The 25,846-nt window shown below is 45.7% G+C and overlaps 1 protein-coding gene across 1 annotated transcript in view; it reads left to right on the plus strand.

Annotated features, from left to right (window-relative positions):
- LOC143941156 (vomeronasal type-2 receptor 26-like) overlaps window positions 1-25,846 on the plus strand; it is a 111,309-nt gene that overhangs the window by 74,552 nt on the left and 10,911 nt on the right. Inside the window, exons 4-5 of the mRNA XM_077463182.1 lie at window positions 19,575-19,808; window positions 21,633-21,756. Coding sequence (XP_077319308.1) covers window positions 19,575-19,808; window positions 21,633-21,756 — 358 coding nt within the window. The remainder of the gene's footprint in view (window positions 1-19,574; window positions 19,809-21,632; window positions 21,757-25,846) is intronic.

The raw sequence follows: 25,846 nt of genomic DNA on the forward strand, positions 1-25,846 counted from the left end.
TCTAGACCATCAGTCCGAGACTAACCTCCCTCGCACTCCAGCCCGCCCAGCAGCTCACCCTTACCTGAATACACCACAACGCCTTCTGCCAGGCCCAGCCTCCATCCGCAAGGGAACCCCATCGAGGCCTGAGATAGACAGAATCGCTACACCTAAATCCCGTCCACCACGCTGAAGATGCTGGGTTTGTTATCTCTACTTCCCGCTTAGCTGTAAGCGCATCACTTTGTCCCTCTTACCTTTTTCTTCTGTAGGTTTCGGTCTACCGTGAGGAAGGGAGTCACTGATTCTCCTACTAGGAGTTCTCCTTCCACCGAAACCTTGGAACTCGCCAGATGGTATGTACTCTTTCTGTTCCTAATAAGCCCCTGCTGACTCTTGAGCTTCGGCTCCCCGAATTGGTCCCCTCTCTCCGCATATGTTTTTTTTTTCTCAACAGGCCCGTGATACCATCTCCTGGCCTAACTTACTCCTGATACCCCCCTGAAGGTTTGGTTACCCTTACTTTATAAGTAGACCACATTCCAATTTGACCCGGTCCTCTGTCCCCCTGGTTCGAACTCATTTTGTATACTACCTTCTATAGTCCGACATTTACACATTATAATCCTTATATGGTTCGGTACTTTTCAGCCTTTTTCCATAGACTCGTTCTTTTTTCTTCACATGACTTTTTATTTTTTTTAAAAAAAAAAATATTTCTTTTCTCCATTATACATATAATGTGGCTTAACTTGTTGTATCTTATGTTATTTACCTTTTGATTTTTGTCCTTTTAACCTCTCTACTACCCTGCTTTTCTACAACATCACAAGTGGCTCCCACAGTCACTGGTACATGATTTATTCAGAGGTTCCAGGTTACTGCGCAACTATGATTGTGGACTTATGTTTATAGAGACTACCCATCAATCCTGTACCCACTGTATTCCCCTCTGCCTTCCAATTTTTTCCCCCCCTTGCCCCCCCTCCTGCCCCTCTATCCTCTCTCCTCCCCCTTTCCTTACCCTGACCGCTCCTAACCTCCTCCCCTTGTCCTTTTCCTCTTCCCCCCCACTGCACCTCTTGTCCTCCCTCCCTTGATACCCTTTTCCCTTCCCCTTTCCTCCCCTCGGACTTTCCCCCTCCCTCTTCCCATATCCTTTCCTCCCTACTCTGCCCCCTTAGGTCCCCCAACACCCCTTTCAAAGATTCTTCTTGATTTCGGTTATATGTTTTTTTTTTTTTTTTTTATTATTGTTTTATTCAGTATGTTGACAGCTTGGGTGGTTTACTTGTTATGCTGCATTTAATATTAGCCTATTTTGTGTTCCACGAATGACATGCATGTTATGTTTATGGAAAACGTTTTTTTTCCCGCTGGCGGCGGGGAATTGTCACTGCTCCCCTGTTCTTCAATGCACCTTCTCTTGGACCATCTTTTTTTGGCCCCTGAGATTGAGCATTGCTTGGTTGGGCGATTTAGCCTGGCTACTGTGTGTCTCTACCCTTTCATGGCTCGCCCTATACGCAGAGTCCTTTCCCCCCTCTTCTTCTCCTACCTCTTCTTCCCTGTCCCTGTAAGGTTCCCCCTACTTACCTTAGGTCGGTCGACTCCCACATCCTCTACTATGCCCTATAAGCTTCCCCCCATCCAACTTTTATGGCTCCGCTGAATATATTGTCCCTTAACGTTAAGGGTCTCAATTCCCCTAATAAGAGGATTAAAGCCTTCCGTAATTTCGCATCCCTGAAAGCTAACATTGTAGCCCTCCAGGAAACTCACTATGCTGTGTCCCATACCCCGAAATTTTTTAGTTCCAGTTATCCCCAAGTTTTCACGGCCTCGGCTGGCACTAAACATAGGGGGGTCTTGATAGCTTTCCACCGCAACTCCCCGTTCACCCCCACTTTGGAAATCAGAGACCCTGAAGGACGTTATATAATTCTTGTGGGCTTACTTCAGGACACTGAAACCACTCTAGTCTCCTATTATGCACCCAATGGAAACCCAAATCCCTTTTTCTCACACCTCCTGCAAGTTGTTAATATGCATCGCAAAGGCTCACTCTTTATTTGTGGGGATACTAATCTGACCCTGCGCCCTCATCTTGATAAATCGCCATACGCTCCAGAACAGCACTCCCTTTCAGTCCAATTATGTCAACAACTACAGAAAGCTTCCCTCCTTGACACTTGGAGAGAATGTAATCCCCTCAAACGTAACTACACCTTTTATTCATACCCACACAAATCTTTCTCTAGAATAGACCATATTTTTACCCCAGTAGCTACCTTCCCGACTGTGACCCAGTCCATAATCTGCCCAATCCCCTGGTCGGACCACTGTGCGGTGCTTACTACGGTATCCTCGCTGATCCCTCAGACTGCAGATAGAACCTGGTCCATGAACGAGGCACACCTCACTAGTCAACCCTTCTGTTTCGACATTCGCTTTTCCCTCACAGACTATCTGCAACACAATACTACCCCCGAGATCTCCCCGGTTCTCCTCTGGGAGGCTCATAAACCCGTAATTCGGGGCAGTTGCATATCAATTGCCACCCACCTCAAGAAGGATAGAGTACGCAGGCAACTACAGCTAGAATCAGACTATCACTCCCACTTCCTCCAATTTCAAGCATCACCTACGGAACCCCATAGATTGACCCTGGAAAAAACTAAACTTGAACTAGACCTCCTTCTAGCGGAATCAGCAGATAAGATCTTACGTAGGAATAATCATACAATTTATACTAGAGCCAACAAACCTGACACCTTTATGGCCCTGCGCCTCCGTCAGCCTGATAGAATGCGCAAACCTATACGTCTCAAAATCAATAAGGGTGTACACACTAGTGATCCTATCAAGATACTCTCCGAGTTTCGACAGAAATTAGCTGACTTGTATGCAGTTAAAACTGAATTTCACCCCCAACAAGCGAATGAATTATTTCAGGACTTGCCCCTCCCCGAACTCTCGCAATCTTCCAGGGAATCAATAGACAGTTTGATTACCGTAGAGGAGGTACTCACAGCTATAAAATCCCTTAAGGCCCGTAAACGCCCAGGCCCTGATGGCTTGCCTGCCAATTACTACAAGAAGTTCTCTGACGTATTGGCCCCTCTATTAGCTAACGCTTTTAATGCCCTTTTGAAACAGCAGACCCTCGGCAGAGACACTCTCGCCGCGTCCATTGTCATGATACCCAAACCCAACACCGATAACACCTTGTGGTCTAACTTCCGCCCAATATCTTTGCTTAACGTGGATATAAAAATTTTGTCCAAAGTCCTGGCGCTGCGTCTTAATCCACTCATCGGCAAATTAGTCCATAAGGATCAAGTGGGGTTTATCCCTCTTAGACAGGCCAGCGATAATATTCGTCGTGTTATATTGCTACAACACCTAGCGAGATCGCGTTCCATCCCCATGCATCTTTTGTCTCTAGACATTAGAAAGGCGTTTGATACCGTATCCTGGCCTTACTTACATTTTGTCCTGCAGCGTTGGGGTTTTGGACCACACTTCCTCCAATGGATTGCATCTTTGTACAATGATCCTCACGCCTCGGTTAAGTATTCAGGTTTTCGCTCCCAAATTTTCCCGATACAGAGGGGGACTCGACAGGGTTGCCCCTTGTCCCCACTATTATTTGCCTTGGCTATAGAGCCACTGGCGGCGATGATACGGGTGAATCCTGATATTAAGGGCTTGGAGATAGCATCAACTGTGCACAAATTGTGCTTGTTTGCAGATGATGCTTTGTTATTTGTCACCTCTCCTCACACCTCCATCCCCAACCTACTTCGCCTCCTCGATCAGTTTGCCCAGATCTCTGGCTTGGAAGTTAACCAAGCTAAATCAAGGGCTCTGAATGTGTCTCTGCCGGGGGATACTGTCACTCTTCTGCAACAAAATTTCCCCTTTCAATGGTCTGACTCCTTTATCCCATATCTAGGTATTAAACTGTCTAGTGACCCAGCAAACCTCTTTCGTACAAACTACATCCCGATGCTGAAATACCTGTCTTCCTTACTTCACGACTGGAGTTCCCTCCATATCTCATGGATGGGTCGCATTGCTGCCACCAAGATGTCCCTTTTACCTAAACTTTTATACCTTTATCGGGTTCTCCCTGTACCAGTGCCCCCCTACTTTCATCGTATTATCCAGAGCCGGGTCTTCAGCTTCGTCTGGGGATCCATTAGGCCTAGGGTGCCAAGATCTGTATTACTCCGCCATCATAAGTGGGGGGGACTGGGAGTTCCTAACTTTTCTCATTATTACCATGCAGCCCAGCTGGCCCAAATGACTCTATACCATGCTAAGTTTGAGATCCCTCTGTGGGTTAGCCTGGAAGCGATAGACATACACCCGACACCTTTGGCGAACCTGTTATGGCTCCCCCGCACAGCCCGGGATCCCATTACTAACCCCATCACCCAACACACTCTGAAACTCTGGGACAGTTTAAGTAAACAATTTAACCTACGATCCCGACACTCCCCGCTCCTCTCATTCCTGGGCCATAAACACTTCTACCCGGCATATACAGAACCTGCCTCTTTCCGGGCGTGGGCCCAGGCAGATTTAACTCGTATTTGTGACTTAGTGACTGGGGGCACTCTCAAGACATTCCGGTCCATCCAAACCCAAGCCAAACTTCCCAGCACTGAATATTTTCGTTACCTCCAAATTTCCCACTTCGTGCGGGGGGCCATCGATCAAACTGTGACGACACATGCTCTTTCCATATTTGAGAAGATTTGTGACTCCGACCCTCACGCACCGGGCGTTATATCTCAATTGTATGAATACCTTACCTCCCGGTCCACGACACTACCGACCTACGCACAACAATGGATCAAAGATTTGTCACTAACCATGGATGAGGAGGACTGGTCCAGTGTATGGCACAACACAAAAATCTCATCACACAATATTGTTGCCCTTGAAGCCAGTTACAAAGTGCTTATGAGATGGTACCTAGTGCCTGATAGAATAGCCAAGTTCCTGCCGTCCTACTCACCAAATTGTTTCCGCAATTGCGGCGGAAGAGGTACTCACATGCACATATGGTGGACATGTCCTGTAGCACAATGCTTCTGGGCAACAGTATTCCAAATGCTATCCACTATGTTTCAGAAACCGATAACCCCTGACCCTGCAATGGCCCTTTTGAATTTTTACCCGGATTCTCATACCACGGCACAGATACGTTTATCACTGCAGCTTAGCACGGCAGCTAAGCAAACAATTGCCAAAGCGTGGAAAAGCCCAGTCCTTCATATAACCGAAGTGAAAAATCGGGTCACACAGGCCATGATCCATAGTCGTATTGAAGCCACTGTTTTGGACAAGATCCCTCGCCACACTAAAATTTGGCAACCCTGGGTTGACCATTACCTGCCACCACACTTTGACAGACAGTTACTGAACCCCTAAGCATACATACCCCTTGGTCCAGTCGTACGTGTATACCTTTTGCCCCCCTCCCCCCCCTTTTTTTTTTTCTTTTCTTTTTTTTTTCTCTTGGTGTGAGTCGGCCGACCTTCCTTCTTTCCTTCCCCTTCTTCTTCTTAACACTCCTGCCTTTTCTCCTTTTCTCCTTCTTCTAGCTATCCTATTCCTCATCCCCTCCCGATCTTCGTGCCTCTTCATTTTCTCTACCCCCCTTCTCTGTTGCCCTCTGTTTGTGTTTATTCCCTTTATCTCTTTAATACCTACTTAGGTAACATAGGTCATTAGCAGTCTCGTTTATGTCCTTGCACTGTTTCTTGCGAGTTGGCAACAAATTGCATTTTGACTGTTAAATTCGTGAGGGTCCTGGTCCTGTCACGTAGCAGGCCTCCATTGGAGCCCGTGGCAGCTCTGGGACTTGATTTATGAGCTCGTCTAGAATGACCGTCATGTGTGTTAATATGTGCCCATGATGTACTCTGTCTGGCATTATGTGTTATGTATCAGACTCCTGCTCTTTATTTGTTTTCTTTTTTCTACTGATACTATATGGCTGTTATCTCTGTATTCTTTGCTCCTGTTACCAATAAAAATTTTCGAAATAGAAAAAAAATTGAAAAAAAACTGCCAAAATTCTCCACCAACTGTGAGGGGTTAGCTCGGCAGCAGGTGTGTGTGACCCCCTGGATGGGTTCACAACACAAAATCAGGCACAGCAGACAGCGTTGGAGGTGCAAAAAACAAAAGATGCGGTTTATTTATGCTACATGCAGTGATACATATAACAGCCAAACAAAAATAAAACATGAAAATAAATCCTGGTCAGCTTGACCTCTAACTTCACACTTAGATTCCCTGTCTAAAAACTGAGTGCAGCCTTGTAGAAGTTTGCCACACAGGCGTTAACTCACCGCACAGAACAGATATCACACTCCCCAGTCTATACAACACAAAACTGGTTCCAGGATGGAGCATCTCCCTAAGCATGCTGGGGTTTTTTGTAGAGGTCTTAATGAGCCCACTTACTTCAGCTGGGCTCATTAACTCTTCCCATCTAATTGTAAAAGTCTGCATAAAGCCTGAATCTAGGGCACACATATTTCCCATCCTGGATACAACCAGGTGACTTTACCTGCGTGTTGCCACACCACATTTACATTACACAAGAGCCTAATTTTCCCCCCTTGAACTAATACCTTGATGAGGTTTATGTACCTCCTCACTTTCCTTGTAGCACTAACCCCCAAAGGAGCTGCTGGTTTGATTTGGGCCTGCACTCTGCTAATAAACCCCACTAACTTAACTCAGTCCCCTTGACACACCTGTGGTGCAATACAATACAGTACAATATAATCTTTCACAATCTATCTGTATTGTCACCTCAGGATCCACTGGCTCCACTTGCTGGGAGAAAACAATACTCCACACAACGGGGTACTTAACCAAAGTATATTTTACTGTATATATTGGCAAACAGGTGATTACAATAATGTGCTGTCATCCCATCATAGAATGACAGAACAATGAATTTTGATATAGCAATTATAAGCAATATCAATATAAGGGAGCTCCCCCTACTGTTATAGCTATTTGTGAGATCTCATCAAAAGTACTCAGTCTTTAGTCTTCTTGTCTTCTGCTAGCTATGATAATTTCTTATAAATTGTAATCCAAGAAGTAAAGTAATTAAAGTTGAGTTAAAGATGATCCTGCTGTTGCTTCCATAACTATGATACAAGGCTTGAGAAGGAATAGCAGAGAGGACTTATGCCTGCCTAGTATCAGTTGCTATAATCCTCCTCTGTAGGACTATGGATCCCAGCGAGGCCTGTATATAATGCCGCCTACACACGTAGCGGACTATCCGGCGGATTTAGTCCGGCAGACTTCCTGCCGGACTGTCCGCCGGACTTTCCGAACGGGCTACTTGCCCACACATGGCACTTTTTCAGAGGACTAATACGGCGTACTAAGTCCGCCGTACTATCCGCCGTACTTTTGAACTGAACGGACTCGCCCACACACGCGGAGGAAAGTCCGCTCATTTCGAGCGTGTCTCCAGGTAGGCGGGGCCCGCAAAGGAGACGTCGCTGGCCCCGCCACCTGGTATGGACTTAAAGGGGAACCCCAACGCCGAAAAAAATCGGCATGGGGGTCCCCCCCAGGGCCACCTAAGACCCTTGTCTGAGCACGCTACCCGGCCGGCCAGGAAAGGGGGGGACAAGCGAGCGCCCCCCCTCCTGAGCCGTACCAGGCCCCCCCACCCCAAAGCACCTTGTCCCCATGTTGATGAGGACAAGGGCCTCTTCCTAACAACCCTGGCCGTTGGTTGTCGGGGGTCTGCGGGCGGGGGGCTTATCGGAATCTGGGAGCCCCCTTTAATAAGGGGTCCCCCGGATACCGGCCCCCCCACCCTATGTGAATGAGTATGGGGTACAATGTACCCCTACCCATTCACCTGTAAAATAAAGTACAAAAAAAATAACACACAAGGGTTAAAATAGTTTATTGCACAGCTCCGGGGGTCTTCTGTCTTCGGGGGTCTTCTCGCCGGACTCCTATCTTCTTCTAGCTCTTTTACTAGCGGAGGAGCCCGGCTTTCTTCCTCGCTGCCGCCCTCTTCTTACGACTTTGTGAGTCTTGTCCCCCTCTTCGGTTCTTCTGCCGGGCCACCGCGCAATCTGTGGGAGTGGTGTATAGTACCCATGCGCTATTTTTCAGAGCACGAATATGGGTGGGTCGTTTTGTCTCCGTGCACAATTTCACAAGCAGTTTGCCCACCTTATTACCAAATTTATGAAAATATTAAGTGGAATAAGAGGTTTTGGCTAGCTCCTGTTGTTCTGACCATAGATCAAATTCTTGCTTAGCTGCTCTCCAAGTCTGAATATTGTTGGGCGTACGTTTAAGCATTAGTCGTTTGTGTGCTAAGCGTAGGGTCTCGCTGGCTCGCATGTAATGTTGTTTGCCATTTTTTTTAAACTGGGTGTATACAAAATGATTTTTCCTCGTAGGAAGGCTTTTCCAGCCTCCCAGAAGAGAGATGGGTCTGAGAGGTACGCTGCATTAATTGAAGTATATTCCGCCCATGATGTTTGCAACATGTAGCGAAAGCCTTCGTTTTCCGCTAGGTATGAAGGAAACTGCCACATTTGTACTGGGGATGAGGGTTGCATGTTTATCATTTGTATTGCAATGAGGCTGTGGTCTGAAATTCTAGCATGGTTGATTTCCGGATCTTGTAACATTTGTGAAAGCGCGGGTGATGCAAAGAAATAGTCGATTCGGGAAACAGAGTTATGGGGGGAAATAGAAGGTATATTTCCTATCAGTCGGGTGTGATAATCGCCAGATATCTATTAGCTGCATCTGATCTATTAACTGTGCTAGGGGAGTCGGGAGAAGTTTAAACTTTCACTGCTGGTCCCTCTACACGTTATTTTACCCATACGATCAATCGCGGGGGATATGACTGAATTAAAGTCTCCCCCTATTAAGTGTAAAGTCTCTGGTACTGCCACCAACCAGGCCATCATCTCTTGAAAAAATGCAGAGTCTGGTGAGTTTGGTGCATAGATATTAGTAATAGCTATGTGTTAGCTAGCTACAGTCATATGAATCGTTATTTTGTGTCCAGACTGGTCTGTTCTTATGTCCTTGATGGCATGATTCAGGTTCCTGTGCAGTAGGATGGCTACTCCGGCTTTGCGTCCCACTGCAGGCAACTTGTAGACCGTTCCCACCCACAACTTGCTGAGACATGTCAGATCATCTGCAGACAGATGTGTCGCCTGCAGCTGTGCCACATTTGCCCGCAGACGCTTTAGGTGTCTAAGAACCATCATGCACTTACTTGGAGAGTGAAGCTCCTGACGTTCAATCTATGATACAATCTTTAGGTGATTCCCATTGATTCCTGAGGCCATGTCCGATGTATAAGGATGTTCTGAGCTTGGTATAAGGGATGAAACTCCCCCGAGACACTGTTTAATCAATCAAAAGGGCACCCAAATATTATATGTCTCCCAGGGCTAAAGGCACAAAGTATGAAGTTAAACATTGTGTAACCATAAATATACATTTGACAACATATAACATAATAAGAATTTGGATTATAGGGGGCGTGGCTTGGCGCGCGGCGGAGATGGCAGCCTGAACGAGGAGCTCCGTCAAGCCCGAGGCCCTTAGCACCTCTCTGCCGAAAGCCTAGCGAGGATGAACAAGCAGTTCCGCGGGTCTCAGCACACACGATCCCGCAGATCCACGGCGGTGTCTGCGAGAGGATCCATCTCGGAGATCTTCCAGAAACAAACAGCCGCTCAGCGGGCCCAGGAAGGTGGCAAGATGGCGCCGTCGCACGAGGACGGGGATCTCAGTGAGGACTCTCAGTCGGCCTCAGAGGACCACGGTAGGAGACCTGCTCGTCCCGATCACCCCCTCACATATGCAGACATGTCCGGCTTCGCTGCCGACATCAAGGCATCCTTTTCTGCGGCCATAACGGACCTAAAAACCAATCTGCTGGTTCTAACAGAAAAGATGGCCGCGGCGGACACTGCGGGGAAGCTCCGAGACAGAGCAATACTCAGACTGGATACAGTTACTTCTTCACATGCTCAACACTTTATTGACCTGAATAGACACATGAAGGACCTTGACAATAGGGGGAGACGGAACAATATTAGGGTCCGTGGAGTGCCGGAAACGGTGACTGCTGACCAGATTATGCCTGCCCTCCAGAGGGTCTTCAACAGCGTGCTAGAACGACCCGAGGACTCAGCCATCGAATTCGTCAGGGCTCATAGAGCCCTCCGAGCTAGGGGACCCGATGCTCAACCACCTCGCGACATTATATGCTGCTTGCAGAACTTTTCGCTAAAAGAAGAGATTATGTTTAAGGCGCGCAGGAATGACCACATCGTGTTTAACGGTGAGAACATTAAACTGTTCCAGGATCTCTCGCAGATAACTTTGAAAAACCGCAGAGCCTTGCGCCCCTTACTAGATGTACTCAAAGCGAGAGATCTTCGTTATACCTGGCGTTTCCCTTTTACTCTTTCAGTGACACACAATGGCAAGCAATACCTGCTCCGCACTCCGAGCGATCTCCCAGAGTTTTGCAATGCTCTACACCTTGACCCTGTGGATCTCCCGGATTGGTATCAGGAGTTCTCCCTACCGCCCAGAGAGAGAAGTCCACCCCACTCTCCTCTAACTACACCTGACAAGCGCCTCGCCAAAAAGCAGCGTTCAGCCTGGCAGGATGGTCCGGGCGCAGGGACCCCACGCAGCAGAGCGCATTCTTCTAGACCACCACCAGATGATTAACTGTTGGCACTAAGGTCCCCTGTGATCGTGTCCCCCCCTTGTTGTGGTCCGCCCTCACCATATATTTCCTGGGCACATTTGTTTTTGTTTTACGCGATTCCCCTGAGACCTTTTGATCCAGACTACAGATTTCACTGGAGCTTGGCACCACTAAGGCCCTATGACTTTTCTGATTTTGGGAACTCGCCCAGGGGGCTTCTTTCCCCATGCTCTAGGTTTGTATTCAAGGCTCTCTGGGTCGTGTTTCCCTAGCTATCCAACCCCGCTGCTATGGAAGGAAGGCTGAGAACCCCACATGAACTACGGGAGTTCTGGTTAGGTGGTTGGTGGGATTTGCTCCTGAACAATGGGGATTTTAAGTCAGTTGACACATTGTTGCAGTTTGGCCATGGACGAACACTTACTACCCGCACGTGGGTGAGACCTATAGGACTTGGGGGGCGGAGGGGGGTTCGCCCCTGAGGCACATGCTCGGGGAAGCTGCACGGGGGGGGCCGTTTGGGGGGGGGGGAAACGGGCTGTCTTCCCCTCCCTGTCCGGCTGCACCTCTTGGTATCCGACTTTCATTTTTATCGGGTCACTGCTTTGTGCTGAGTTTCTCTTTATGCTTGTATGTTTGTTCTACTCGTTTAAGTTATATATATTTTTATCTCTTTTTTTTTATGGCAGAGATGTTTATACGCTTGATATACCAGCTACAGGGGGCCAAGGCTTGGCTTCCTTCTACATGTTATTAGTATACCACACCGTTACTGTTTATTTGCATCTGACAACGGTTGCTATTGAAGCTACGTGTCTCCCTTGTTCCCACACGTGGCCCGGTGGCTGGGCGGGGATTCTTCTCCCCTCCCGGGTACCGGATTTTTGACCTACCTGGCCGACTTACTGGCCACCGGGGGTCGTTACCTCTAACCCTTCATTTTACTTTGACTTTTCTATTTCTGTCCTTATTTCCTTCTCTGTAGCTCTCTCTTGCCTCTCTTGGCCGCTGTAAAATAGATATAGTAGGAGTGTCTCAACATAATAATCTTTGAGTCTTGCAGGTGGTGACTGTAGGCAAAGCCTACCATTTCTCTCTGTCCCTACAGATGGCTTACTCAGCTCTTGGCACGTCACCGACGTTAGTGTCTCACAACGTGAAAGGCCTGAATATACCGGAGAGGCGTTCTACCCTGCTCCGGGAACTGAAAAAAGGTAAACCGCACATTGTCTTCCTACAGGAGACACATTTCAAAACGGGTCAGGTCCCTAAGCTCACCGACCCCTACTTCACAGATGCACACCACGCAACTAATGCTACTTCCAAATCCAGGGGGGTCTCCATTTTACTAAGTAGAGGAGCCTCCTTTGAGCTCACAGACAAAAAGGTGGATCCAGAGGGGAGGTTTATTTTTCTTAAGGGTACCCTCGGAGGGGTCCCTACGACGCTTGCCAATGTATATTTCCCTAACGCCTCGCACTTGACGTTCTGTAGAACGCTGGTGCGACAGCTTGAAGAGTTTGGGACGGGCTGTTTGCTTTTAGGGGGTGACTTCAATATCCCGCTGGAACCTCTCTTGGATACGTCCACAGGGAAGACAGCGGTTTCCTTCCATACCCTGAAGGCCATTAAGCTTCTTCTCCACTCCCTGGATTTGGTGGACGCCTGGCGTTACTTACATCCATCCGACAAAGACTTTACGTTTTACTCGATTCCTCACGACCGTCACTCTAGGATTGACTATGTATTTATTACCCAAAGAGACTTACACAGGGTGCAACAATCACATATAGGAATTCAGTCTCTTTCCGATCACGCTCCAATTTCCATTAGCCTCAATCATTTTGATACTCCTAAAAAGACACCTATGTGGAGGCTGAATTCCTCCCTGTTGACTGACCCATCTTCGTTTCCCAAAATTGAATCGACCCTGAAGGAATTTTTTTTTTTTTTTTTGAGCACAATGTGACCCCAGGTATGGACCCCTTTTCGATCTGGGAGGCCCACAAATGTACGGTCAGGGGGTTGTTGATGTCATTAGGGGCACAAAGGAAAAGAGATAGGGAGAAAGATATAAGCAGACTCACCCACACGATTCGACGTTTAGAAACTCTTCACAAACAATCTCTGTCGGAGAGGTCAGCGAAGGAGCTTCTTGAGGCCCGGTTGGCCCTCCGACAGACGTTGGACCTGCAGACCAGGAGACTTTTATTTCTGCGGAAGAAGATGTATTATGGACAGGGGGATAAAGCGGGCCGCCTACTTGCCAGGGCACTGAGAGACCTCACCACCAAGACAGACATCCCGGGAATTCGGAATCAGGAGGGACGTTTAGACAGAACGACTGATGCCATAGCCCAACATTTTCATGAGTTCTATACGAAACTCTATAACCTCCCGCCACAACATAGGCCCCCTGACATGGGTAATGGGAGACTTCAAAACATATGGGACTACTTGGAGGGATCGGGTCTACCTTCACTCGCAAAGGAGGACTCGGAGATACTGGATGCCCCTATAGACCAGGGAGAAATCAGATTAGCTATTAAAGGACTTAAAACGGGTAAAAGCCCTGGGCCTGATGGCTACACTGCCATTTATTATAAGACATTTATGGACACCCTGACCCCACATTTACATTCGGCGCTAAACTCCTTGACGAAAGGTGGTAGGGTCCCTCCTGAATTTTTGTCTGCACACATTGCAGTCATCCCAAAACCGGACAAGGACCCCACACACTGCGCAAGTTATAGACCGATTTCATTGTTGAACTTAGATGTTAAGATATTGGCGAAAATAATTGCAACGAGATTGTCCCCCTTCCTCAGTAAACTGATTGGACCGAGCCAGGTTGGCTTTATGCCAGGTAGAGAAGCTAGGGACAATGTCACCAAGGCCTTGGATTTGATACACGCTGCCCATGTGCGAAACATCGAGGGCCTTCTCCTGTCTACCGACGCGGAGAAGGCCTTCGATAGAGTAGCCTGGGACTACATGTTTGAGTCATGTAGACACATAGGACTGGGACCTTGTTTGATGAGCTGGATAACAGCCCTGTATCAGAATCCTTCAGCTAAACTTAAAATCAATGGTGCTTTATCGGACAGGGTAGACATAAGGAATGGCACGAGACAGGGTTGCCCCCTGTCTCCTCTGTTGTTTATTATCTCCCTGGAACCCTTTATTAGGAGAGTCTTGGCTAACAGCTCAGTGCGGGGCTTCAGGGTGGAAGGAAGGGAGTTCAAAGTGGGGGCTTATGCCGATGATCTCCTGTTTTTCATTACTGAACCACACATGTCTATACCATCACTTGTGAAGGAATTTTCGGTCTATGGGTACATCTCTAATCTCAAGATTAATTACTCTAAGTCGGAGGCGATGAACATTACTCTACCAGCTCCTATATTGCACAGATCGATGGAGAATAGCTCCTTCAAGTGGGTGTCCCATGCCATTAAATATTTAGGAGTGTGGCTAACACCCAAGATAGACTCTGTTTTCGCCCGTAACTTCACGCCTCTACTTAAGACCATTGACAGAGATTTACAACACTGGCATACTAAGCCTATTTCCTGGTTTGGAAGAACGGCCACATGCAAAATGAATGTCCTGCCTAGGGTATTATACCTAATTCGAGCCTTGCCCATTAGGATCCCGCAAAGTTTTTTTAGATCCCTCCAGGCCATATTGCTGAGATTTATATGGGCCCATAAAACGCCCCGTATTAAATTCTCTTTACTAATGAAACCCAAGAGTTTGGGTGGACTGGGAATACCTAATTTTCGGAACTACTACCGAGCTTCCCATATTGCGAGAATTGTGGACTGGCATTGTCATGCTGCAATAAAGGACTGGGTGACGCTAGAGAGGGACTCAGTCCCAGTACCCCTGCCTTTCTCCCCGTGGATTCCGAAAGCCACATACCCTCCGACACTGACGAAACACCCTTTAATAGGGACCACCCTGGAAATTTTTCATCAACTGTCCAAGCTAAACATGCTCTCTTCCCCTGGAGGCCCGCTTACTCCGCTACAACATAACCCCGACTTTGCTCCAGGACTGGGGAATCAAACATTAAGGCCTACCGACAAACGACTTCCACTTTTAGCTATGCACTGCTTTGATAAAGGGGTGATGAAGGACTTCGCGAAGTTGAAGTCGGATAATGACATCCCCTCTCTGCCCCTATGGGCGTATTTTCAAATACGATCCTTTGTTAACAAACCACCACGCAGGGAACATTTTATTAGAGAACTTACAGAGTTGGAGTCGGTGTGCCTTAAAGGGGAACAGGTATCAAAAACTACCTCTACAGCATACGATTGGCTGCAACACCTGGCGACGGGGACGAGAGATATGTTCAGAGAGAGGTGGTCGGCAGATTTAGAAATAGATTTCTCAGACGCTCAATGGGAGAAGGCCTGTATATTAGCCCACAAATGCTCTATCAGCACAAGACTGCAGGAAACTGCGTATAAAGTACTTACCCGTTGGTATGTCACACCTGACAAGACTCATAAATGGTACCCCCAATCCAGTGATATGTGTTGGCGTTGTCTGCAGGAAAGGGGTACTATGCTTCATGTATGGTGGAGTTGTGACAAAATAAGTACATTTTGGGATGATGTTAAGAGGCTGGTGCATCGAATCACGGAGACCGTCATTACCTTAGACGCTGCATGTTGTCTACTTAACATTTCTGACTTTTCTTTGAAAAAGCACGCAAATTCCTTATCAAGGCATCTATTAAATGCGGCTAGGTCGCTTATACCTCTATATTGGAAAACCACGCACACCCCTTCTTTGAAGGAATGGTTGTTAAAGGTTTCCCATATTTGTGAATTGGAAGATACTAAGGCACAATCAGAGGAAACTGTAGCAAGATACCATAAAACCTGGTCTCCCTGGTTCGAGTACCGATACTCTCAAGAATATAAATATCTGGTTGGATGATTTGTTCGCCAGAGGAATGCATATGAATTGCCAAAAATTGACTGGTCGATGGAATCGACCTACTTGCCACCTTTCATAGGTTACTAGATGATGCTCCTATGTAATGAACAATCTCACACTATGCATATGGTTCTCTTCTTTCCACTCTCTCTTTCTACCATTTATCTCTTTCTTCTTTACCCCCTGCATTTCCATTTTCCCAAGAAGTACAGTTGTTGCTCGCAGCTTGGTATTATCACTTTTCGAGTGCCGTTTGGCGTTGTTTTCTGTAACCAATCTGCGCATAGGTATGGCTCCGGGCCAAAAGATAGGGGCAGTTTCACACTTTACTACTGGTATTCTATGCGAATGTTTGGTCTCCTATGTCTATGTCCAATTTTTTCTTTTTGTGCATTTGATGTTGTACACGCCTGTACTTTCTCTTGTATTGACTAAATTTTTGAATAAAAACCTTTTCAAATGTAAAAAAAAAAAAAAAAAAAAAAAAGAATTTGGATTATACTAAAACTGTAGTCCACCAAGTACTTCATTTTTTTCCACATTCGTCTAGACCAGGTAACATGGCCTCCTGCCGTTCACCTGCTCCTTTTTATGAGGTATGATTTGGGCTTCAAGCCGAGTGGGGCAAGAAGAATGAGGGAGGTTGGGGATATAAGCATGCATGCCGCTTAAAACAAAATTAAGTGTTAAGCTAGGCCTGGACCAAGGGAGTTATTATGCTCAGGTGTGTATGAAGCAGGCAGGAGATGTTAGCTCGCTAGCAACAGGGCAAACAGTTATTCGCAATAGTCTGCAAAGGAGCCTAGTCATCAGAGAGGAGCAGACTGTATGATTAATATAAGTATCAAGCCAAAGAAAGGAAAGTTCTTTGGCATCCATATTTAGGTACAGTCCCATAATGGTTAACTATGTAAAGCTGTTGGTTTAAACAGTATGAAGAAAGACACATGGTAAGGTGTAAAAAGAGAAATAACAAAGATATTACACATCATTTGTCTGTGTTCACTGCCGTTCATGCTCTAGAGTTTATTGTCAACAATTACCAGTGCGGTCCGCATGCTGAGTAAAGCGACTGGTTTGTTCGGACTGGATTGTAGTTTGCGGGTGGTGCATTCAGTAATGGTGAGGAGCCTTCTGCGGAGTCAGTGTGTTCCATTCCAGAGCAGGTTGTTGCCATGTGCCGTTCTGCTTCTTCGGGCGATGTGAAGGTGAGATGTTCTCCTGAGCGTGTTTGGATGTGTAGGACAGCTGGATACGCCAGAGAGAATTTGACTTGGTTGTGGTATAATGTCAAGAAGATCGTGGAGAAGGCTTTGCGCTGCTTCATTACCTCGAATAGTCCTCAAAAAGTAGTAGTTTTGCTCCGTCTACAGACAAGGAGCGGTTGCGGCAGAACGCTTGCATTTTTATCCGCATAGTGTAAATATTTGACAATAACGTTCCTTGGTTTAGCTTGGTTTTCCGCGTACTTACCAATGAGATGCACTCGCTCTATAGTGCACGGTATGTGGAGTCCCAGTTGCTCTGGAATGACCTTTGCTCATATGTTGGCGAACTGGTTGTTGTTACAGATTCTGGGAGACCAATTAAGCGCAGATATTTTCTCCTAGAGCGATTTTCCAGGTTGTCTATTTTCTCCCATAATTCTCTATTTTCAGCAGCTAATGTTGCTGACTGTACAGTGGTGTCATCCTCCAGTAATGATATCCTGTCTTCCGCCTGCGTGATTCTTTGAGCTTGTGTTTGCAGCTCTATATGCAGTTGTTCTAAACCTTTATGTACTGCTGCATCCACTGTGGCCACCAGCATGGGTCCCAGGAGGGCCACTACCTCCTGTGTAATGCCTGCTGATTGTGTGAGCTCCTGTGCCTGGATGTCCGGGGACAACGGGAGTGGGGATGCAGCCGTGTGTGGAGCGGCATATTGGCTGCGCCAGGAACTGTGTCCCCCGTGGGAGGTGTTTGCGTCGTGACCGCTCAAGCGTACTATCGCTCCACAAAGTGGTCCATGTGCCCCCTCTATGCCGCAGTGATGTCTACCCCCTTCCTGACCAGAGCACTTTTTGCCATTTGGCACTGTGATGATTTAACTGACAATTCTGCGGTCTTGCAAAGTTGGACCCAAACAAAATTGACGTCCTTTTTATTCCACAAATAGAGCTTTTTTTGGTGGTGTTTGATCACTTCTGCGTTTTTTTTTGCGCTATAAACAAAAAATAGCAACCATTTTGAAAAAAAACACAATATTTTTTACCTTTTGCTATAATAAATACCGTATTTTTCCGTGTATAAGACGCTACTTTATCCTTAAATTGTTAGACTGAAATTTAAGCAGCGTCTTATACACGGTCAGTCAGCCTGGGAGAGAGCCGTGTGGGTGCGTAGATGGTCATAGCTTGTGAACGGCTTCATCCAATCATGAGCCATATGTTAGTGATGTCAGCTGGAGGTAGAGGCGGAGGTGGAGAGTGCGCAGAAACGATCCCGTTCGACGTGGAGACTGCGCAGATGCAGAGAGCGGAGCGTTTTGAGCCCAAGATGTCACGGAATAATAAAAGTAAGAGACTGTCTTTTTCTGCAAAATTTAAACTCAGTGTAGTTAGCTATGCAAAAGAGCATGGGAATAGAGCTGCAGAGAGACAGTTGACTGTGACGCAGAAGACAGCAGTGATGCAAAAGAAGTTGAAGAAATTCTGTCTGGAACTAGTGACGAAGAAGAGAACATTGATGCAACAGAGGTTGAATAAAGTGATATGATGCATAATATACTGGTATGTAAACATTAATTACTAAATAAAACTGTGTTCTGTTTTACCTGTTTAAAATATGGATTTCTTAATTCTGGGTTGCAAAAGTGGGAGGCGTCTTATACATGGGGGCGTCTTATACACGGAAAAATACGGTATCCCCCAAAAATATATTTAAAAAAAATATTTTTTCCTCAGTTTGGGCCAATATGTATTCTTCTACATATTTTTGGTAACAAAAATCACAATAAGCATATATTGATTGGTTTGGGCAAAAGTTATAGCATTTACAAAATAGGCGATAGTTTTATGGCATTTTAATTATTATTTTTTACTAGTAATGTCGGTGATCTGCGTGATTTTTATTAGTAATGTCAGGACTTCGACATTATGGCAGACACATTGGACACTTTTTACACATTTTTGGGACCATTGTCATTTATACAGCGATTAGTGCTATAAAAATGCACTGATTTCTGTAAAATGTCACTGCAAGGAAGGGGTTAACCACTAGGGGGCGATAAAGGGGTTAATTGTGTTCCTTCTCTGTGTTCTAACTGAAGGGAGGAGGGGACTGTCTAGGGAAGATGACAGATCGCTGTTCATACTTTGTGTGAACAGGCGATCAGTCTCTTCTCCCTCAGAGAACCGGAAAGGTGTGTTTACACACAAATCCCAGTTCTCGGTGTGTCACCAGCGATCGTGGGAGCCCGGCAATGGTCGCGATCGACGGTCACTTGCATTGGCTCCGGGGGCGAGCAGCGGGTGCGCCCCTAGTGGCCACAGATGCGAAGCAATGTTACATAATGTAGTTTTCATCTAGCCGTGCCATTCTGCTGCAGAAAAAATGCGGCGGCTGGTCGACAAGTGGTTAAACGATAATTATTGCATAAGAGTATATACTGTTTTGAGTTAAATATATATGTTGTTATCTTTGTATTTTATTGGAAATTATTAAAAAAATTTAATTTAAAATAAGGCATATAATATAAACAGAAAGATTTTATTTTTAAAAAAAAAGCGTTGATAAATGGGGATGGAGAAACAAGGGAAAGCAAGATATAAACAAATTGAACTTTAGCTTTAACTTGTTTGAGTTTATTTTATTTATTTTTTGTCCTCCAGTTGCATAAATATGTGAAACAAATAAAAAATCCATATAAGACGGCAGAGAGAATGACATTCTTTGATGAAAATGGTGAATTTCCTTTCTACTACAAAATAGTAAATGGGATGAAGTCTAACCTCCAATTTAGGACAAGTAAAACTGATGTTGGTTCATACACACCATGGGCTAAAGAGGAAGACCAACTTCACATTGACCCCACCAATATAATATGGGATGATGAGAATAATACGGTGAGGAGGAGAACATGTGGCTCTCACTTTTCATGACATTGGCCGTCCATTGTACAGTTTTCTCACCAGATATGTAAAAATGATAGTCATGCAATGACATTTCTTAGCATCACCCATGAACTTCATTGCTTCAAATATTATATTAGCCTTATCTACCCTTCACATATAGGTATAAATTAAAAAAAATTGTAGGGATAATTTCCTACTTACACTCATGGACTATAGGGCTCTCTATGGGGAATGACTTCTGTCTCTCAGGTTAAAATGATTTCAAGTCTATGTAACCCATACTCTCTTAGGCTGGATTCACACCTATGTATTTTTAGTGCTTTTTGCATTTTGCAGATTTGCACTACAGAATGTGTTCTAAAGTAAACCATGTTAAATGCAAAATGCAAAAAGCACTAAAACTGCATAGATGTGAATCCAGCCTTATTCCTCCTGTTTGGTCTGTTAAATATACCATTGAAATTATTGGAATTATTGTGTTATACTTGTTCAAAATGAACAAAAAAAGAGGGCAAGGCTGACACCATTCAGTTACAAAAATATTTTGTAATACACTTCAATGTGCGTGTAAACCTAAAATCCTTTTTTCACTATGTTGGGCATCATGTCTCATTGCATTCAGTTTTCTTAAAGAGGAAGTAAACCCTGATGGGTTTAGTTCCTCTTTGATTCCCTGCAAAGTAAAGCATAATGGACTACTATGCATTGCATAGTAGCCCATTATGTGTCACTTACCTGACACAGGAGCCAGCGAAGTCACCGCTGTCCCCTTGTGTACGGAGCCTCCATCTTCTTGGTGGGTCTCACTGCTCCGACGCTGTCATTTGACAGACCCACAATGACGTCACTCCAGCATATCACCGTTAACAGCCGTTAACAGCGCCGCGCTCAGTGCACCTGCGCGCCGCTTTCTACGGTGCATGCGCCGTAGACAGCGGTGCCTGTCTTTTGTCAAATATCTCCTAAACTGTGTAGGTTTAGGAGATATTTCTTGGACCTACAGGTACGCCTTAATCTAGGCTTACCTGTAGGTCAAAGTGGTTTGTAAGGGTTTACAACCACTTTAAGCAATTCTTTTTTGGGAATCCTTTGCAGTTTCTTACCCGGAGATCCCACCAGTAGCAGCACTTCCTATAGCAGGCTGACAACACAAAACAACTTCCTCAATATTATCATCAGCATTGTAAGTCTGCCATGAGTTCTCCTCCAGTGTGAGGCGGTGGCTTAGTGTTGAAGCCTGAAATAAGAAGAGTTGTTCCTGGCAGTTTCTTCAGACTATACACACTATGATGGAAGCCCTGCTGGAAAATAGATTTGGGGTTTGCATGCACTTTAAAGTGCAATGGAAACCATGGATAAGGAGATACAGTAATGTTTTTCAATGCACTAATATTGAATCTCCAATGTTATTTCACACAAGGAGACTTTTTTTTTTTGTTTCTTCACTTTCTTTAGATGCTGGAATTTGTATGGACTCTTGTTTGCCTGGTTACAAAAAAAAGCCAGGAGCTTCAATCCACTCTTGCTGCTATGACTGTGTCCCATGTTCAGAAGGGCACATATCCAATATGACTGGTATACCTTATTTATGTTGTTGAAGCCTGAAATAAGAAGAGTTGTTCCTGGCAGTTTCTTCAGACTATACACACTATGTTGGAAGCCCTACTGGAAAATAGATTTGGGGTTTGCATGCACTTTAAAGTGCATTGGAAACCATGAATAAGACGATACAGTAATGTTTTGCAATGCACTAATATTGAATCTCCAATGTTATTTCACACAAGGAGACTTTTTTTGTTTCTTCACTTCCTTTAGATGCTGGAATCTAAGTGTGTGGACTCTTGTTTGCCTGGTTACAGAAAAAAGCCAGGAGCTTCAATCCACTCTTGCTGCTATGACTGTGTCCCGTGTTCAGAAGGGCAGATATCCAATAGGATTGGTATACCTTATTTATATACAGTTTTATTTATTAATGATTTTTAACTTTACATTGAAACTCACTGATGTGCATAATCAGAGTATAACATACTCTAGTGGTGCAGGGAATAACATGTGGGATGGTGTAATACTACTTGTAGCTTAAACGTTTTTGGACTATTGAGGGAAACCTTCATGTACTAAGTTCTAACTGACAACAGAACATTTACTGGGCTCTTATCATGTTAAGATCCTAGCACTGAGATTTAGGATTTTCAGTAAAGTCCATACACTACATGTAAGATATCTTTTAAGTACTTGCCGCCCACCCACTGTCAAATGGCAGCTGGGTGGTGCGGCTCATGTTCTGGGTGGACATCATATGATGGCTTCCCAGAATGACAGCTCTTGCACACCCCCGGTGGTGCGCAGTAATCAGTGCCCTGATTACAATTAAGTGCCCACCACTGCCAGCAATTAGATCCCACCAGTGCTCACAATTGGCAGCAATCAGTGCCCACAGGTGGCAGCAATCAGTGGCCATTAGTGATGCCAGTCAGTGCTGGCTATCAGTGCTGCCCATCAATGCCCATCACTGCTGCCCATCAATGCCCATCAGTTCCGCTTATCCGTGCTACCTTTTTGTGCCCACCAGTGCCACCCATCAGTGATGCCTATCTGTGCCACATATCAGTGCCACCTATTAGTGCCCATATGTGCAACATAGTTGTGCCTCCTCATTAATGCCCCTTAATCAGTGCCCATCACTGTCGCCTCATCTGCGCCCATCGGTAAGGCAGAAAAATTACTTATTTACTAAAGTTACTAACAGTAAATAACAAAAAACATTATTTTTTTCAAAATGTTGCACTAAAAAACCCAGAAGTGATTTAATACCACCAAAAGAAAGCTCTATTTGTGTGAATAAAGTGATAAAAATTTCACATGGTTACAGTGTAGCATGACCGCGCAATTGTCATTCGAAGTGTGACAGTGCTAAAAGCTGAAAAATGGCCTGGACAGGAAGGGGGTGTAAGTGCTCTGTATTGAGGTGGTTAAAGTTGAAATGTAGCATCCCTCCCCTCCAAAGTTTGCGTCTGGATTTTTATTTTTTAAATACTCTAAACTTGATTTTCTTGCTGCAGTCCTCAGGCCGATCTGGCATTTTCACATCTTCTTATTCATCCATAGTTAGGCGTGATTCATCCACAGGGACCAAAATGTTCTCATAACACAGCTTTTGATAGTGATTGGATGTGGGGCCAAAGGGAGAATTCAGAGTCTGAAATTATACCCAGCACCCTGGCATGCAGGGATGGTTTGATGGATGGGTGGCGAGGAAATATTATGATATTATATGATATTATATTAAATTATATTTACTATAATAATAAAAAGATAATCTACTTATTTACAGATGTGGTGACCAACCCAAAGATATCTACCTAAATTAAAGAAAGGAGAGAAATATGCAGTTACCATTTATGGGACATATGCAGAGTCTCTACTTGTTGGTGGACAACATGATAGCACCAGGAAAATATATTCAGACTAGTGTTTCTCAACATCTTTCCAGAAGCAGCACTCTTTAAAAGTATGAAAAATCCAGAGGCACCCAGTCTAAAATATAAAAAAATCAAAATGTTGCATATCAATGGAAAACCAGAACCTTTGATGATGCACTTTACTACCTTGATTAATTAACTTCCCATCAAAAGCTTCTCTTCACATCAAAAATCCCTCATCATGTCCGAGTCCACCCTATACATCTGATTCCTCCCTGCATGTCAAATAGACATGTGCGGTTAGTTTTGATTCCGAATAAATATTTTCCGAGAGATTTTTCATTATTCAGAGATATCCGAATACCCAAATTACAGTATAACCAAAATTTACCGAATGCCCTGAATAGCGAAACAAAATTCATCCAAATTTCCAAAATTGTTATAGAATTTTACACTAAACTCCAGTAAATTTCTAACTTTCTAAACATATTTCTGAAATCAAAGACTGTGTGTGTATTTATAGTACAATTTCCAAATGATGCAGTTTTTGTTAAGACCCCTTTCACACTGAGGCAGTTTTCAGGTGCTTTCATTCTAAAAAAAAGCGCCCGTAATAGCTCACAAAAACCTATTTCCATTAAAATCAATGAACGCTTTCACACTGGGGCAGTGGGCTTGCAGGGATGGTGAAAAAAACGCCCTTCTCCATTGAAATGAATGGAAAGCTCTTCAAAAGCGCTCAAATGTTTTACTGGCAGTTTGTGAAAGGGGCCTAAGCCAAAGGTGATTTAACCAGTTGCCGACCGCCGCACGACGATGTACGTCGACAGCATGGCACGGGCAGGCATATTGGCGTACATGTACGTCCCTGCCTTCCCGCGGGTCGGGGGCCCGATCGGGCCCCCGCCCGGTGCCTGCGGCGGTCGGTTTTCGTCCGGGAGCGATCCGGGACGAGGGGGCGGCCATTCATTCATGGCCACCCCCTCGCGATCGCTCCCGACGAATAGAAATCCCCCGTGACATCACTTCCTCTCCTGTAATGTAAACACAGGAGAGGAAGTGATGTATTCTCTCCTCCGTGTCGGTATTTTTCGTTCCGACACGGAGGAGAGCGGATCGGTGAGTTGCACCAACACTCTACATACACAGTAGAACATGCCAGGCACACTCACACCCCCCCTTTACCCCCCGATCACCCCCCCAATTACCCCTGCCCCCCAGTCACAGTGACACCAATGTCATTTTTTTTTTTTTTTGCATTGGTGTCATTTGTGACTGTAATAACTGTTAGGGCAGTTAGGGTTAGCCCCCTTTAGTTCTAATGTACCCCCCTAACCCCCCCAATAAAGGTTTAACCCCGTGATCACCCCCCGTCGCCAGTGTCACTAAGGCTGGGTTCACATTGCAGCGGTTTATGAGAACGAATGTGATTCGCACCGCACTGCAGTGCAAATCACATCCGATCTCTGTGCGATTCGAGTTCAGCCATTCGCCGCACCCGCCACACCCGCCGCAAATTCGCACGGGACCCTTTTTTTGGCCCGCAGCAGAATCGGATCGCATGGGTGTTCACACCATGCGATCCGAGTTTGCAGATCGCACTGCGATATGCGAACTGACCTGGGGGTGTCAGTAACATTTCACTGACACTCCCAGCAGTTCGCATAGGGCAGTGTGAACTGCCGCCGGGAGGCATGCGATGCGGGAACCCGCCGCGGATTCGTGGCGTTTCCGCATCGCTCCAGTGTGAACCCAGCCTAATAAGCGATCATTTTTCTGATCGCCGTATTAGTGTCACAGGTGACGCTAGTTAGGCAGGTAGGTATTTAGGTTCGCCGCAGCTTTTTATAGCGCTAGGGACCCCCATATACTACCGCATAAAGCCCCCTGATTGCCCCCTAGTTAACCCTTTCACCAGTGATCACCATATAACTGTTACAGGTGACGCTGGTTGGTTAGTTATTTTTTTATAGTTTCAGGGCACCCGCCATTTATTACCTAATAAAGGTTTAACCCCCTGATCACCCGGCGGGTGTCATTTGTGACTAATAACTGTTAGGGCAGTTAGGGTTAGCCCCCTTTAGTTCTAAGGTACCCCCTAACCCCCACAATAAAGGTTTAACCCCGTGATCACCCCCCGTCGCCAGTGTCACTAAGGCTGGGTTCACATTGCAGCGGTTTATGAGAACGGATGTGATTCGCACCGCACTGCAGTGCAAATCACATCCGATCTCTGTGCGATTCGAGTTCAGCTATACAGATAGTATGGCTGAATTTGTGTCGCACCCGCCGCACCCGCCGCAAACTCGCACGGGACCCTTTTTTTGGTCCGCAGCAGAATCGGATCGCATGGGTGTTCACACCATGCGATCCAAGTTTGCAGATCGCACTGCGATATGCGAACTGATCTGGGGGTGTCATTAACATTTCACTGACACTCCCAGCAGTTCGCATAGGGCAGTGTGAACTGCCGCCGGGAGGCATGCGATGCGGGAACCCGCCGCGCATTCGTGGCGTTCCCGCATCGCTCCAGTGTGAACCCAGCCTAATAAGCGATCGTTTTTCTGATCGCTGTATTAGTGTCACAGGTGACGCTAGTTAGGCAGG

The sequence above is a fragment of the Lithobates pipiens genome, unplaced genomic scaffold (assembly GCF_037356315.1).
Source record: "Lithobates pipiens isolate NorthernLeopardFrog02 unplaced genomic scaffold, aLitPip1_a1.2 Scaffold_3, whole genome shotgun sequence".
NCBI classification, from domain to species: domain Eukaryota; kingdom Metazoa; phylum Chordata; class Amphibia; order Anura; family Ranidae; genus Lithobates; species Lithobates pipiens.